Source organism: Armigeres subalbatus, chromosome 1 (assembly GCF_024139115.2).
Source record: "Armigeres subalbatus isolate Guangzhou_Male chromosome 1, GZ_Asu_2, whole genome shotgun sequence".
NCBI lineage: Eukaryota > Metazoa > Arthropoda > Insecta > Diptera > Culicidae > Armigeres > Armigeres subalbatus.
Window position 1 is genome coordinate 245,240,437 of NC_085139.1, and position 14,893 is coordinate 245,255,329.

Consider the following 14,893-nt stretch of genomic DNA (forward strand, 5'->3'; position numbering starts at 1 on the left):
TATTTTTTTCTCGGAATTGTACGATTGCTATTCTGAGGTTGAGTTCTACGGTAAGATAAATAAATTTTCTAAAAATAAAATTTTCTAAAATAAAATGTCCATTTGGCGTAATAGTCAATTGGCACAGTCGTTAAGCTATCATTAGTTTTAAAAATAGAGGATAATGCATCCAATATTCTCTGCCCTTTTCCATCTTCCATTCTTCATTTACTTCTTACTATTTTTCATGTTTGATTAAATTCCTTAATTCCGGTTAAACCTGTTTCTATATCACTTGTCATTCACCGGGTATCCATCGTGTATACCACTCTCGGTTCATAAATCTATTTTCTGTATTTCCCTTTAAAAAAATCTACGGATCTAACTCGAAAATGATTTTTTTATTCAGCGGAATTTGTTTAAATTTTATAAATATATATTGCACTTTAAAAGTGATTAAGGTGAAAAATTGTACCTAAAATAGTCTTTCTGAATGTTTTCAATCTCCTCATAGAAAACTATTATAAAATACGTCTTTTCTCCAAAATCTCTTCCAATCAGGCACTCGGCAATCTCTACTTCGCCATCCGGACCATCGACAGCCTGCAAATGTGGAACTTCCTCACCCACGAGTGGGAATCGGTGGAGGGCAAAAATATCCACACGGGAAACATTGAATCGGTTGCCTCCAAGGAGAAGGCCAAATTTCCACAGCAGTTCTTCCCCGAAGTAGGTATCTATTTTTACATATACTAATGCGATTTGTCCAACGAAACGAACCAACGAGCACAAGATTATGATGTCTCTCCTCCCATCTCTTCCAGTGCAAATGGTCACGGAAAGGCTTCCTGCGAACGCGCTGGTCCCTGAACGGGACCGTCTTTGATCTGGTCAACATCCACCTGTTCCACGATGCTTCCAATTTGGCCGCCTGCGAGGAGTACCCTTCGGTGTATTGCAAAAGTCGACGGCGGGCGCTGGTTCACACGCTGGAAAGGTTTGTTGTGGGCTCCTAAAATAAGGAGCCATGCTTGTGCGGTGTCCTGTTATCTAATTTAACCCTTTCTTAGATTTCACCAGGATTCGGTCAACCAAACCGTGCCATACTTTGTTTTCGGGGATTTCAACTTCCGGTGTGACACCGAAGGAGTAATCAAAGTGAGTACTCTATTTTCGTATGCATCATCAGCGTGCATTATTTTCGGTTGCTTTTGTGATAAAGTTATCATGTGACGGAGCAGTTATGTAATCAATTATGCATCAAGCGTTCTTGCCACCGTGTATATAACGGATGAAGCACGGATGGAGCAATATTAGCTTTAGCTGTGCATAGTTACATTCGTGGTTCAGTATTTTGTCTTTTTTCGGATAAGTTAAGAAGCCTCAACTTTGATGTTGCAAACTCTTGGTAGATTATCACGATACGTTACGTCGTAAAGTTCCTTTAAATTGATTTTTTCATTGAACCTCCGAATTATTTTTTTATTCAGATTGACGTAATTTTTTTTCTTTGATATTAGTGTATTGCATGTTATCATTTTTGATGAATATCTTAACCTGGTTATTCTATTTTAACTTAGTAGTTGCTTTAACCTCTGAGGCCTAATATCATGCAGTCACTAATCTGAAAACGTTTGCATCCATTCGATTGTAGAGCCCGCTTACTCTATTCTATGCCATATTGTTCAACATACCGCCATCTTCAACATTCCTCCTTCTTTTACCGAAGTACTTTCAGTACCCGAGAAGCATCTGCCGTCAGAGTTTGTATTATCAGTTATGAGAGCCGAATTTTGTCAAGTGACGTCAATTTGCACTGATTTCGGCAACGAAAACAGAAACCTAATAAGTCATAAAAGCCGCACGTGCTTCGCTTCTCCGATGCAGAGCTGAGAGATAGATGACCCGAATTTTAGGAATATCGTCATTAAATTTAAATTGTTTAAACATGCCAACCGAGTTCGCATTGAAGTGGATTCACATCCGAGATTCCGCTGCGAAACGTTTGAACTGTTGGAGGTTTTTAATAGCGTGGAGGACCATTACAGCAAAAGCGTATTGCGCTTTAGCAGATCACACTGTATAACAGTGATTTCAATATTAATTACAATTAAAAATTGTTATGTTGTCGATTGACACATTGAGTTAAATCAGAAACTAATAAGAGTTAATGTAATGGGACCCCTGCGTTCGGAACGAAGCACGTTTGTGTTTTATGGTTTATTATGTTTCTGTTATCACGCTTCTGATAACTGATAATACACGCTATGACGACAGATGCTTTTCGAGGACTATAATTAATCAAATGAATATAAAAGTCAAGGTTAAAAATAGCGATTTCCTTAATAACATCGAATAGCGAAAATGTTCGAGCAGAAATAGAACATGGAGTTGGAAGGTAGAGATAGCAAATAAGAATTTAAAGATTCTGATCTGCAAATTTCTAACAGGAGTTGTAAAATTCTCATCTAGAATCCGGACATATCAAGCAAGAATTTAGAAATATCCAAAAGAGTAGAAATTTGGAGAATCTGGAGATTTTGGGCAGGAATTAGGAGATTTCTTCTTCTTCTTATTGGCATTACATTCCCACACGAGGCGGGCAGAGCCGCCTCGCAGCTTAGCGTTCATTAAGCACTTCCACAGTTATTAACTGCGAGGTTTCTAAGCCAGGTTACCATTTTTGCATGAGTCTAACACGATAATACTTTTATGTCCAGGGAAGTCGAGACAATTTCCAATCCGGAAATTGCCTAGACCGGCACCGGGAATCGAATCCAGCCACCCTCAGCTTGGTCTTGCCTTGTAGCCGCGCGTTTTACCGGAGATTTCATAATCTGGAAATTTTGCACCGAAATCTGAAGATTCTCACCCGGAATTCCGAGAATCCCGAATTCCGAGACCCATGATCTCCGGTTCGAAACACCAGATTTCGAGCCATAATTCGAAGGTTCCGAGATGAAATTTAAAGATTTCGAGCCAGAATATGGAGAATCCGAGCCAGAATGCGAAGAAACCGAGCCAGTTAGAGATTCATAGCCGGGCTAGAGTAGATTCCGAATAATAATCTAGAGATTAAGAGTTGGAATTTGGAGATGCCGGGTCGGATTAAAGATTCTCTCTGGAAATTTCGAACCAGAATCTGGAGATTTTGTGGTTGATTTTGAAGATTTCGAACCGGAACTTGGAAGTTCCGAGCTAGAGTTTAAAGATTCCATGCCAGAATCCGGAGATTCCGAACCGAGAATATTTAGAGCTAGAATCTGGTGATTCTAAGCAGGAATCCGAAATCAAAAGATTTACAGGTGAAATCGGGAAATTCCGAACTAGAATTTGGAGAATGCGCCGGAATTCGGAGAATTCGAACCGGAATCTGGAAACTCCAATCCGAAATCGGGAGAGTTTGAAAATTAATCGGGAGGTTTCTGGAGTTATCCGCTGGAATTTGAAATTCTAGAAAATTCCGAATCTAGAGATTCCAGGCCGAGCTAAGACCTGTAGATTTCGAGCCGGATCTGGAGGTCCCGAGCCAGAATATGAAGATCTCTAACCGCAATTTAAAGTTTCTTGTAGATTCTGAGCCAATATTTGGAGATTCCGAGCGAGAATTTGAAAACTCTAAGCCACAAACTTTAGATTTCGAGCCGGACTTGGTAGATTTAGAGTCCGAAGCTAGAGATTTCGAGCCTAAACCTAGAAATTCGGAGCTGTAACCAGTGGGTTCCGAACCGAACTCTAGAGGTTCTGAGCTAGAATTTGGAGACTTTAAGCCGAGCTAGAATATGGAGATTCCGTGCCGGAATTTGCATATTTGAGTCGGAATGTCAGAATATGAAGATTTTCAGCCGCAATCTGGAAATTTCAACCCGGAATATAGACATTTCGAACCGAAATCTAGAGTTTCCGATCCAGAAATTAGATTCCTAGTCGGAATTTCGGGATTTCGAGCCGGAATTCGGAAGTTCTGGGCCAGAATCTGGAGATTCCAAGCAGAGCTACATTCTGTAAACAGAATTTGGAGGTTCTAAGCTAGAATCTGGTGATTGCGAGCCGGAATTTGGAGATACAAAGCCGAAATCTGGAGATTCTACTAAAACAGAATTTGAAGATTCTGAGCCGAGATCTGGAGATTTTGGGTTGAAATCTGACACCAGCCGGAGTTTTGGTGTTTTCAAACCAGAATTCGGAGCCGAAATCCAAAACGGAATTTGGAGATTCAGTGCCGGAATTAGGAAATTTAGATCCGGAGTTCAGAATTTACGATCTAATTGGAGATTTTGAGCCGGAATTTGAAGATTCCAAGCCTTGATTTGGATATTCAGAGTCAGAATCTGGATATTTTGAGCCGAAATGGAGATCTGGAGATCTCGAATCGCACTTTAGAGTTTCTTGTATATTTTAAGCTTCTGAGATTTCTATCCGGATTTGGTAGATTTAGAGCACGAAGCTAGAGATTTCGAACCTAAACCTAGAAATTCGGAGCTCAGACCAGGGGGTTCCGAACCGAACTCTAGAGGTTCCGAGCTTGAATTTGTAGACTTTAAGCCGAGCTAGAATAGGGAGATTCCGTGCCGGAATTTGCATATTTAAGTCGGAATGTCAGAATATGAAGATTTTCTTGTCGCAATCTGGAAATTTCAACCGGGAATATAGACATTTCGAACCGAAATCTAGAGTTTCCGATACAGAAATTAGATTCCTAACCGGAATTTTGGGACTTCCACAAATCACTATCTGGAGATTAAAACAGAGCTACATTCTGTAGACAGAATTTGGAGGTTCTAAGCTAGAATCTGGTGATTGTGAGCCGGAATTTGGAGACACAAAGCCGAAATCGGGAGATTCCAAAACGGAATTTGGAGATTCTAAGCCGGGATCTGGAGATTGTGGGCTGAAATCTGACACCAGCCGGAGAATTTGAAGATTCTGAGTTCTTCTTCTTCTTCTTCGTATTGGCATTACATCCCCACACTGGGACAAAGCCGCCTCGCAGCTTAGTGTTCATTAGGCACTTCCACAGTTATTAACTGCGAGGTTTCTAAGCCAAGTTACCATTTTTGCATTCGTATATCATGAGGCTAACACGATGATACTTTTATGCCCAGGGAAGTCGAGACAATTTCCAATCCGAAAATTGCTTAGACCGGCACCGGGAATCGAACCCAGCCACCCTCAGCATGGTCTTGCTTTGTAGCCGCGCGTCTTACCGCACGGCTAAGGAGGGCCCACAAGATTCTGAGTTAGAATTGGGAGATTCCGAGCGGGAATCTGGATACTATAAGCCGAGCTAGAATTTGGAGATTCCGGGACCAAATATGTAGATTCTGAGCAAGAATTTCGAGATTCCGTGCCAGAATTTGCATATTTGACTCGGAATGTCAGAGTATGAAGATTTTCAGCCGGAATCTGGAAATTTCGAACCGGAATATGGGCAATACGAACCGAAATCTAAAGTTTCCGATCAAGAATTAAGATTCCTAGCCGGAATTGTGGGATTTCGAGCCAGAGCCAGAATCTGGAGATTCCAAGGAGAGACGAAAATTGGAGATTCTGAGCTGGAATTAGGAAATTTAGATCCGTAGTTTAGAATTTACGATCCAGAAACTGGAGATTTCGAGTCGGAATTTGAAGATTTCGAGCCTTGATTTGGAGATTCAGAGTCAGAGTCTGGATATTTCGAGCCGAAATCTGGAGTTTTCGAGCCAGCCGAGCTAGAATTTGGAAATTCCGAGACGGAATTTTTAGATTTGAGTCGGTATGTCGGAATATGGAGATTTTTAGCGGAATCTGGAAATTTCGACTAGAAATATGGACATTTCGAACCGAAATCTAGGGTTTACGATCCAGAATTAAGATTACTAGTCAGAACTTTGGGATTTCGAGCCGGAATTTGGGGATTCTGAGTCAGAATCTGGAGATTCCAAGCAGAGCTACATTCTGTAGACGGGATTTGGAGATTCTGAGCCGCAATTAGGAAAATTAGATCCGGAGTTTAGAATTTACGATCCAGAAACTGGAGATTTGGAGCCGGAATTTGAATTCGAAACTGGAGTTTTCAAACCAGAATTCGGAGATTCTGAGCTAGCCATTATCTGGAGATTTCAAAACGAAAGAGTATAGATTTCAAGGAGTAATCTGGAAATTGCGAGCAGAATCCTGGAGATTGGGAGCAGGAATTCGATCCTGGGTTGCAGTCTGGAGATTCTGAGAAAGAATCAAAATTCCGAAAAGGAATCTGAGTATCCCGGGCAGGATTCTGAAGGTTCAGAGTAGGGATCGGAAGATACCGGGCAGGGAGATTCCATACCAGAATCTGGATTTTTTTAGTTTAAATTTCGTGATTCCTGACAAGAATCGAGATATTCTGCGTCGGAATCTGGAGATTTCAACCAGGAATCTGCGCAAGACTGCGGGAATCTGGAGATTCCAGGCAGGAGTCTGAAGACTCCGGGCAGGGGTCTGAAGATTCTGAGAAAAGATTTAGACCTGCTTCTGGGCCAAGATCAGAAGACTTCGAACAGGAATCTAAAGAACTGGAGCTTGCGAGCTGAAATGTGAAGCTCCCAAATCTGGAGATTCCGAGTCAAACTCTGGACAGTTTTTGGCGGAGTCCAGAACTTGCGAACTGAAACCTAAGTCTGCAGATTCTGGACCAGGATATGAATATTCCGGGTCAGAATTTAAAGTCCGAAATATTGAGATATTCTGAGCTAGAATCTGAAGATTACGAGCCGAAATTTGGAGATACAAAGCAGGAATTTGGAGATTTCGAGCCAATATTGGAGAGATTTCAACACCAGCTAAAATATGAGATTCTAAAACGGAATTTGGAGATTATAGATTTCAAGGAGTAATCTAGAAATTGCGAGCAGAATCCTGGAGATTAGGAGCAGGAATCTTAAGATTCGAGATTAAAATCTGAAGATTTTGGGTTACAGTCTGGAGATTATGGGAAAGAATCAAGATTCCGAATAGGGATATGTGTATCCCGGGCAGGATTCTGGAGATTCCGAGCAGGGATCTGAAGATACCGGGAAGGGGAATTCTAAACAAGAATCTGGATTTTTCGAGTCAAAATTGAGATTCCTGACAAGAATCGGGATATTCTGCGTCGGAATCCGGAGATTTCAACCAAGAATCTGCGGAAGACTGCGAAAATTTAGAAATTCCAGGCAGGAGTCTGAAGATTCCGAGAAAAAATCTAGAGATCTAGAGCTTCCGGACCAAGATCAGAAGACTTCGAACAGGAATCTAAAGATTCCGAACCGGGATCTGGAGCGAGCTGAAATCTGAAAACCGAGCCTGGAATTGCGAACTGAAACACAAGTCTGCATATTCTGAGCTAGGATCTGGATATTCCGGGCCAGAATTTGAAATCCGAGCAGAAAACTGAAGATTCCGAACAAAAATTCGGACAAGAAATAGGATTCCTAGCAGGAATTTGGAGATTCCAAGCAAGGGTCCGAAGAGTCCGAGCAGTTATCTGGAGATAATGGGCCGGATTCAGATTCCAGCCCGCAAGCTACAGATCCTGCCCGGAGTCTTCATCCCGAGTCGGGATGTAAAGATTCCGAAACAAAATCTTGAGATTCCGAGCCCGAATTCGGAGATCCCGAGCTGGAATCTGGAGATTCCGGGTAAAGATCAGAAGCTTGCGAGCTGGGATCTGTGGTTTTTAATCCGAAATCTGGAGATTCCGAACCTGAATTCGGAGATTCCGAGCTTCTTGGTCTTGATCTGGAGCTTGCGAGCTGAAATCTGGAGAATCTGAGCAGTATTCTTCGTCAGATTTCCAACAGAAATTTGGAGAGTTTTGAACTGGAATCTGTAAAATCCGAGCTGGAGTTTTCGAGCTGTAATCTGAAGTTTTCGAGTCGGAATCTGGAGATTCTAAACCAGAATCTAAATATTCTGGAGATTCCGTTCCCAAATCCGGGGACTCCAGCTCGGAAATTTCAAATTCCCGCAAGCTCCAGATTCCTGCCCGGAACCTCCACTTTCCTTGCTAAATTTCCAGATTTCTGCTAGCAATCTTCAGATTTCTGTCCGTATGCTCAAAATCCCAGACCGAAGTCTCCAGATTCTGATTCAGATTCTCAAAACTCCGGCTCGGAATCAGCCCACAAGCTCCAGATTCCGGCTCCTTAAAATTCCCAATGGTAATCTCCAGATGAAGTCTCGAAACACTAAGATCCGGCTTGGAATCCCTAGATTCCGACTCGGAAGCTCCGAATACCGAATCAAAATCTTATGATTTCGGCTCGTAATCTTCAGATTCCGACTCGGAACCCTCTGATTCAAGAACCCTAGCCCACTAGCTCCAGATCCCGCCTCGGAATCTCCAGATTCTGGTTCAGAAGCTTCAGACTTCAATCCGCAAGAAACAGATCCCGGCCCGGAATCTCCAGATTCCGGTTCGGATTTTTCACATTCCGGTTGGGAATTTTGAGATTCCGAGAATTTCCAGATTCCGACTCAGAATCTCTAGATTCCAATTTAAGTCCTCAAGCTCTAGATTCCGGCTCAGACTCGGAACCCTCAGATTCAAGAACTTTAGCCCACTAGCTCCAGATCCCGGATCGGAATCTCCAGATTCTGGTTCAGAAGCTTCAGACTTCAATCCGCAAGAAACAGATCCCAGCCCGGAATCTCCAGATTCCGGTTCGGAATTTTCACATTCCGGTTGGGAATTTTGAGATTCCGGATCAGAATATCCAAATTCCGTCTTGAAACCTTCAGATTCCGACTCAGAATCTCTAGATTCCAATTTAAGTCCTCAAGCTCTAGATTCCGGCTCAGAAGCTTCCGGTTCATAATCTCTAGATTCCGTCTCAGAATTTCCTAATTTCTGCTTGGAATCTCCAGATTTCGGCTCGCAATCCCAAGATTTATGCTCGAAATTTCCAGATTTTGGGTCCAGATCCCATGTCGGGATCTCAGCATGCATGCTTCAGATCCCGGCTCGGAATATCCAAATTCGGGATCTAAATCTCCAACATCCTACGCGGAATCTCCTATTTCCATCACAGAATCTCATAATTCCGGCTCGGAATCTTCAGATTTTCGCTCGAAATTTCCAGATTCCGATTCGGAAGCTTCAGATTTCAGTCCGCAAGCTCCAGAGCCCAGCCCGGAATCTCTTGATTTCGGTTCGGAATCTCCAGATTCCGGCTCATAAGTTTCATATTTCAGCCCACAATCTCCAGATCCCGTCAGATGCAGATCCCGACTCGGAATCTCCAGATTCGCTCGCAATTTCCAGATTTCTGCTCCTTCGCAATCTTCAGATTCCAGTCACTTAAAAAATGTTTAAAAAATTAGATTTCTGCCCACCAGTTCTAGATTCCGGCTCGTAATCTCCAAATTACCAATGTTAATCTCCAGATGCAAGCTCGAAACACTAAGATTCGGACTCGGAATCTCCGAATACCGAATCACAATCTTAAGATTTCGGCTCGTAATCTTCAGATTCCGGCTCGGAACCCTCAGATTCAAGACCTTCAGCCCACTAGCACCAAATTCCGGCTCAAATTGTACAGCATTCAGCTCGTAATCTCCAAATTCCGGTTTGGAAGATTCAGACTTTATCCCGCAAGCTGTTAATCCCAGCCCGGAATCTCCAGATTCCGGCTCGCAATTTTTAAATTCCAGTTCAGATTTTGTCTCGAAATTTCTAGATTCCAATTTCAGTCCTCAAGCTCCAGATTCCGGCTCAGAAGCTTCAGATTTCGACCCTCATGCTTCAAATTCCGGCTCATATTCTCAATATTCTGGTTCAGAATCTCCTGGTTTCGCCTCAGAATCTCCTAACTCCTGCTCGGAATCTTCAGATTCCGCACGGAATATCCAGATTTCACAAAATTGGCACAAAATTTCTAGATTCTCGTTTAGAAGCTTCAGATTCCCGCCAGCTGCCAGCTGCAGATCCCGACCCGGAATCTCCAGATTCCGGTTGGGAATTTTCAGATTTCGGTTGGTAATCCCCAGATTTCGGCTCGGAACTTCTCAACTCCGGCTCTGAATCCCCAGATTCTGGTTAGTAGTATCTAGATTCCGAACCAAATCTCCAGATTCCGATTCGTAATTTCTAGCTTCCGGCTCGTAATCTCCAGATTCAAGACTCTAGTTTCCAATGTAAGTCCGCATGCTCCATATCACGGCTCGGAATATCTCCAGATTCTGTCCCAGAAACTCTAAATTCCGGTTCTGAGTCTCCAGATTCTGGGTCAGAATCACGAGATTCCGTTTCGGAAGCTTCAGATTTTATCCCACCTTCAGATTCGTGTTTATAATCTTTAGATTTCGTCTCGGAACCTCCAGATTCCGGATCGGAATTTCTAGTTTGTTTGGCTTGGAATCTTCGGATTTCTGCTCGCAATCTCCCGATTTCTGTTCGAAATTTCCAAATTTCGGTTCGGAAGCTCCATATCCCAGGTTGGAATATCTAGATTCCGATTTCAAATTTTTAGGTTTCAGCTGGGAATCTCCAAATTCTGGATTGCTGGAGCCAGTGGAGATATATCAGCTTCCACACTGATATTCTTCCCTCCCCCTTCATACGGGAGCTTGGCAGAAGGAAGGTCGTGCGATATGTGCCATCACAAATATTGCCCTCCGCTCGCTTTCAAATCGACTTCTATAAAAACATTCTTCATGCCTGCCGTATCCTAACGGAACTATCAATTCTATACTTTCGCCTCTAATGCTATCATGAACATGTACGTCCAAGTTTGGAAGATGATATTAGCATTTCCATATCATTCCAAATTCTGGCTCGTAATCTCTAGATTCCGAATCCTAATCCCCAGATTCCAGTTCATAATATCCAGATTAAGAATCATAATCTCCAGATTTCGGTTCATAATCTCCAGATTTCGGCTCGGAATTTCTCAACTCTGTTCCGGAATCCCCAGATTCTGACTCGTAATTTCTAGATCCCGAATCAAATCTCTAGATTCCGGGCGTTAATCTTCAGATTCCGGCTCGTAATCTTCAGATTTTTGCTTAGAATCTCCAGTTTCCAATTTAAGTCCGCATGCTCCAGATCACGGCTCGGAATATCTCCAGATTCTGTCCTAAAAACTCCAAATTCCTTCTCGGAGTCTCTAGATTCTGGGTCAGAATCACGAGATTCCGTTTCTAAAGCTTCCGGTTCGGAATTATTTTTTAGATTTCATTTCATAGTCTTCAGATACCGCCTAGGAATTTCTCAACTGCGGCTCGGAATCCCCAAATTCTGGCTCATATTTTCTAGATCCCGAATCAAATCTCCAGATTCCGGCCATTAATCTTCAGATTCCGATTCGTAATCTCTAGATTCCGGCTCGTAATCTCCAGATTCTGGCTTAGAATCTCCAGTTTCCAATTCAAGTCCGCATGCTCCAGATCACGGCTCGAAATATCTCCAGATTCTGTCCCAGAAACTTCAAATTCCGGCTCGGAGTCTCCAGATTCTGGGTCGGAATCACGAGATTTCGTTTCGGAAGCTTCAGATTTCATCCCACTTTCAGATTCCGGTTAATAATTTCCAGATTCTGTTTCGAAACCTCCAGTTTCCGGATCGAAATTTCTAGTTTTCAATTAAAGTTCACAAGCTCTAGATTCTGGCTCAACAGCTTCTAGTTTCAACTCGCATGATTCAGATTCCGGCTCGGAATATTCTGATTCTGGTTCATAATCTCCAGATTCCGTCTCAGTATCTCCTAATTTCGGCAGGGAATCTCAAACTTTCTGCTCGTAATTTCCAGATTCCGTTTCGGAAGCTTCAGATTTCATCCCGCAAGCAGCAGATTCCGGACCACAATCTACAGATTTTGATTCGGAATTTTAAGATTTCGATTCGGAATTTTCAGAATCCGTTTCATAATCCCCAGATTCCACCTCTAAAGCTCTAGATTTCGGATCAGAATTTCTAGTTTTCAATTACAGTCCACAAGCTCTAGATTCTGGCTCAAAAGCTTCAAGTTTCAACTCCCATGATTCAGATTCCGGCTCGGAATATTCTGATTCTGGTTCATAATCTCCAGATTCCGTCTCAGTATCTCCTAATTTCGGCTCGGAATCTCCTGATTTCGTCAGGGAATCTCAAACTTTCTGCTCAAAATTTCCAGATTCCGTTTCTGAAGCTTCAGATTTCATCCCGCAAGCAGCAGATTCCGGACCACAATCGCCAGATTCTGATTCGGAATTTTAAGATTTCGGCTCGGAATTTTCAGAATCCGTTTCATAATCCCCAGATTCCACCTCTAAAGCTCTAGATTTCGGATCAGAATTTCTAGTTTTCAATTACAGTCCACAAGCTCTAGATTCTAGAGGGGCCCTCCTTAGCCGTGCGGTAAGATGCGCGGCTACAAAGCAAGACCATGCTGAGGGTGGCTGGGTTCGATTCCCATTCCGGTATAGAAAATTTTCGGGTTGAAAATTGTTTCAACTTACCTGGGCATGAAAGTATCATCGTGTTAGCCTCATGATGTACGAATGCGAAAATGGTAACTTGGGTTAAAAACCTCGCAGTTAATAACTGTGGAAGTGCTCAATGAACACTAAGCTGCGAGGCGGCTCTGTCCCAGTGTGGGGATGTAATGCCAATAAGAAGAAGAAGAAGAAGAAGAAGAAGCTCTAGATTCTGGCTCAAAAGCTTCAAGTTTCAACTCGCATGATTCAGATTCCGGCTCGGAATATTCTGATTCTGGTTCATAATGTCCAGATTTCATCTCAGTATCTCCTAATTCCGGCTCAGATTCTCCTAATTTCGTCAGGGAATCTCAAACTTTCTGCTCGTAATTTCCAGATTCCGTTTCGGAAGCTTCAGATTTCATCCCGAAAGCAGCAGATTCCGGACCACAATCGCCAGATTCTGATTCGGAATTTTAAGATTTCGGTTCGGAATTTTCAGAATCCGTTTCATAATCCCCAGGTTCCACCTCTAAAGCTCTAGATTTCGGATCATTATTCGCATGATTCAGCATGGCTCGAATTATTCAGATTTCAATCTCCAGATTCCATCTCCGAATCTCTAAATTCCGGCTTGGAATCTCCAGATTTCGGTTCGAAATTTTCAGATTCTGGTTCTTAATCTCAAGATTCCGGCTCGGAATCCCCAGATTGTGGCTAGTAATCTCCAGATTCAGAATCGTTATCTCCAGATTAAGATTCATAACCTGGGCATCATGGGCTGGGCATCAGATTTCGGCTTGGGTCTGGAGATTCCTAGCCGGAATATGAAGTTTCCGAGCCAGAATCTGCCGGTTATGAGCTGGAATTTTAATATTACGAGCCAGATTTATTGAGAGTCTGAGCCAGAAACTGGAAATTCCGAGCTTGAATCTGTATGTTCGGAGACGGAATCTGGAAATCAAATCAAAATCTGTTGATTCTGAGACGGATTCTGGAGATTCTGAACCAGAATCTGGAGATTCTTGGTCCGAATCAGGAGACTCCGAGACGGGATCTGCAGCTTAAGGACTTATAATCTGAAGCTTCCGAGCTAGAATCTGGAGATTCTGATCCGGGATCGGGAATCCGATCCAGAATGTGGTGAATCTGAATCGGAATGAGAAGATTCCGAGCCGGAAATAGGAATTTGAAGAAGACGAGGTGATTCCGAGCCAAAATTAGGACCTGAAGGTCTGAGAAATTTACAGACGAGTGTCTGACTTTTGAATCCATTGTGGTATTAAAAATATTAAATTTTGTGTTTGAAAAAAAGTTTAGTTTGAAAGCTTCATGTTTTCAAACTATTCGATTCCGCTCAACGAAAATGAGCAATGATTTGTTTAAAACATATCCATCCTTGTATCCAACTAAGTGTTGAAACCGCTCCAATAATAGCAATCATACTCTTCTCAAAACTAAATAGGGGGAATGACGGCTTTGGCAGGTTTTGTTCTATTATTGGCAGGGGGTTTTTTATGTCTGACTATGCTCAAATTTGGCCTAAACATTCTTTGCATATCAAAGAACATTGTGGCCAAATTTCATAAAATTTGGTCGACAAAAACCCCCTGCCAATAATAGAACAAAACCTGCCAAAGCCGTATTTCCCCCTATAACAATCCATATTGACTTTTTCCTTTATAATTCGGTTTGAATTGCTTCATTGGTTTCATATTCAACTTTGCCATATAAAGTTTTTGGTCTGAACTGTCGCTTCCAAAGGGAACACACAAATGCAACAAATGCACAAGCCCACGTAGGGCTGCTTTCACAAGGCGTAGCTAATTGTTCTCAATATCGGTGGCATTTGACGTCAATCGCATGCTCACCGTCATCCATGCATTGCATTATCTTCATCATAATCTCCCTTCCGCTGATGAAATAAGTTATGTATTACATATGTGTGTTCCTTTCTCCACATTTTCAGAAACTGACGGAGGACCTGACGATGCATCGCGTTCCGAATCCAAAGAACGATAGCACCAAGGTCCAGTACCGAGACTCGGACGGCTCCAACGTACTTACGGTGGGCAAGAAGGAGTTCAACCACCACAACCAGAGCACTTTTAAGGAGAGTTGGGTAGGTCCCGCGAAAATCCCGCGCAAATATCGCCGATTCGTTCCTTGTAATTAATTCAGTCTGTTATCGTGTTTCCTACAGCTGCGCCAGTACGACCGTGAGCTGGACTCACTGCGCAGCATACTGCACGAGTATCCGATTACATTCCCGCCTTCCTATCCGTACGAGGAGGACCCCGGGCAGCCGGGCAGCTACATGAGTACCCGGTGTCCGGCCTGGTGCGACCGGATATTGATCAGTCCCGCGGCGCGCAAAATTATCGACGAACGGGAACACTGCAAAACTGGTGGAATGCCGGCGGCGACGACGACCCCGACGATGGCCAAAAGTACCTACGGTATCATGGGCGAGGTGGTTTGCATGGGTGATCACAAGGTAGGTATTTATTTGTATAGGACA

The 14,893-nt window shown here is 42.9% G+C and overlaps 2 protein-coding genes across 5 annotated transcripts in view; both read left to right on the plus strand.

Annotated features, from left to right (window-relative positions):
* Positions 1 to 14,893, plus strand: part of LOC134206285 (actin nucleation-promoting factor WASL) — a 334,646-nt gene that overhangs the window by 196,962 nt on the left and 122,791 nt on the right. The gene's annotated exons all lie outside the window — the stretch shown is intronic.
* The window catches only part of LOC134206284 (inositol polyphosphate-5-phosphatase A-like), a 103,125-nt gene that overhangs the window by 67,444 nt on the left and 20,788 nt on the right, over positions 1 to 14,893 (plus strand). For both annotated transcript variants that reach the window (XM_062681982.1, XM_062681981.1), the window contains exons 3-7: positions 541 to 708; positions 804 to 976; positions 1,050 to 1,137; positions 14,342 to 14,494; positions 14,576 to 14,869. In XM_062681982.1, coding sequence (XP_062537966.1) covers positions 541 to 708; positions 804 to 976; positions 1,050 to 1,137; positions 14,342 to 14,494; positions 14,576 to 14,869 — 876 coding nt within the window. The remainder of the gene's footprint in view (positions 1 to 540; positions 709 to 803; positions 977 to 1,049; positions 1,138 to 14,341; positions 14,495 to 14,575; positions 14,870 to 14,893) is intronic.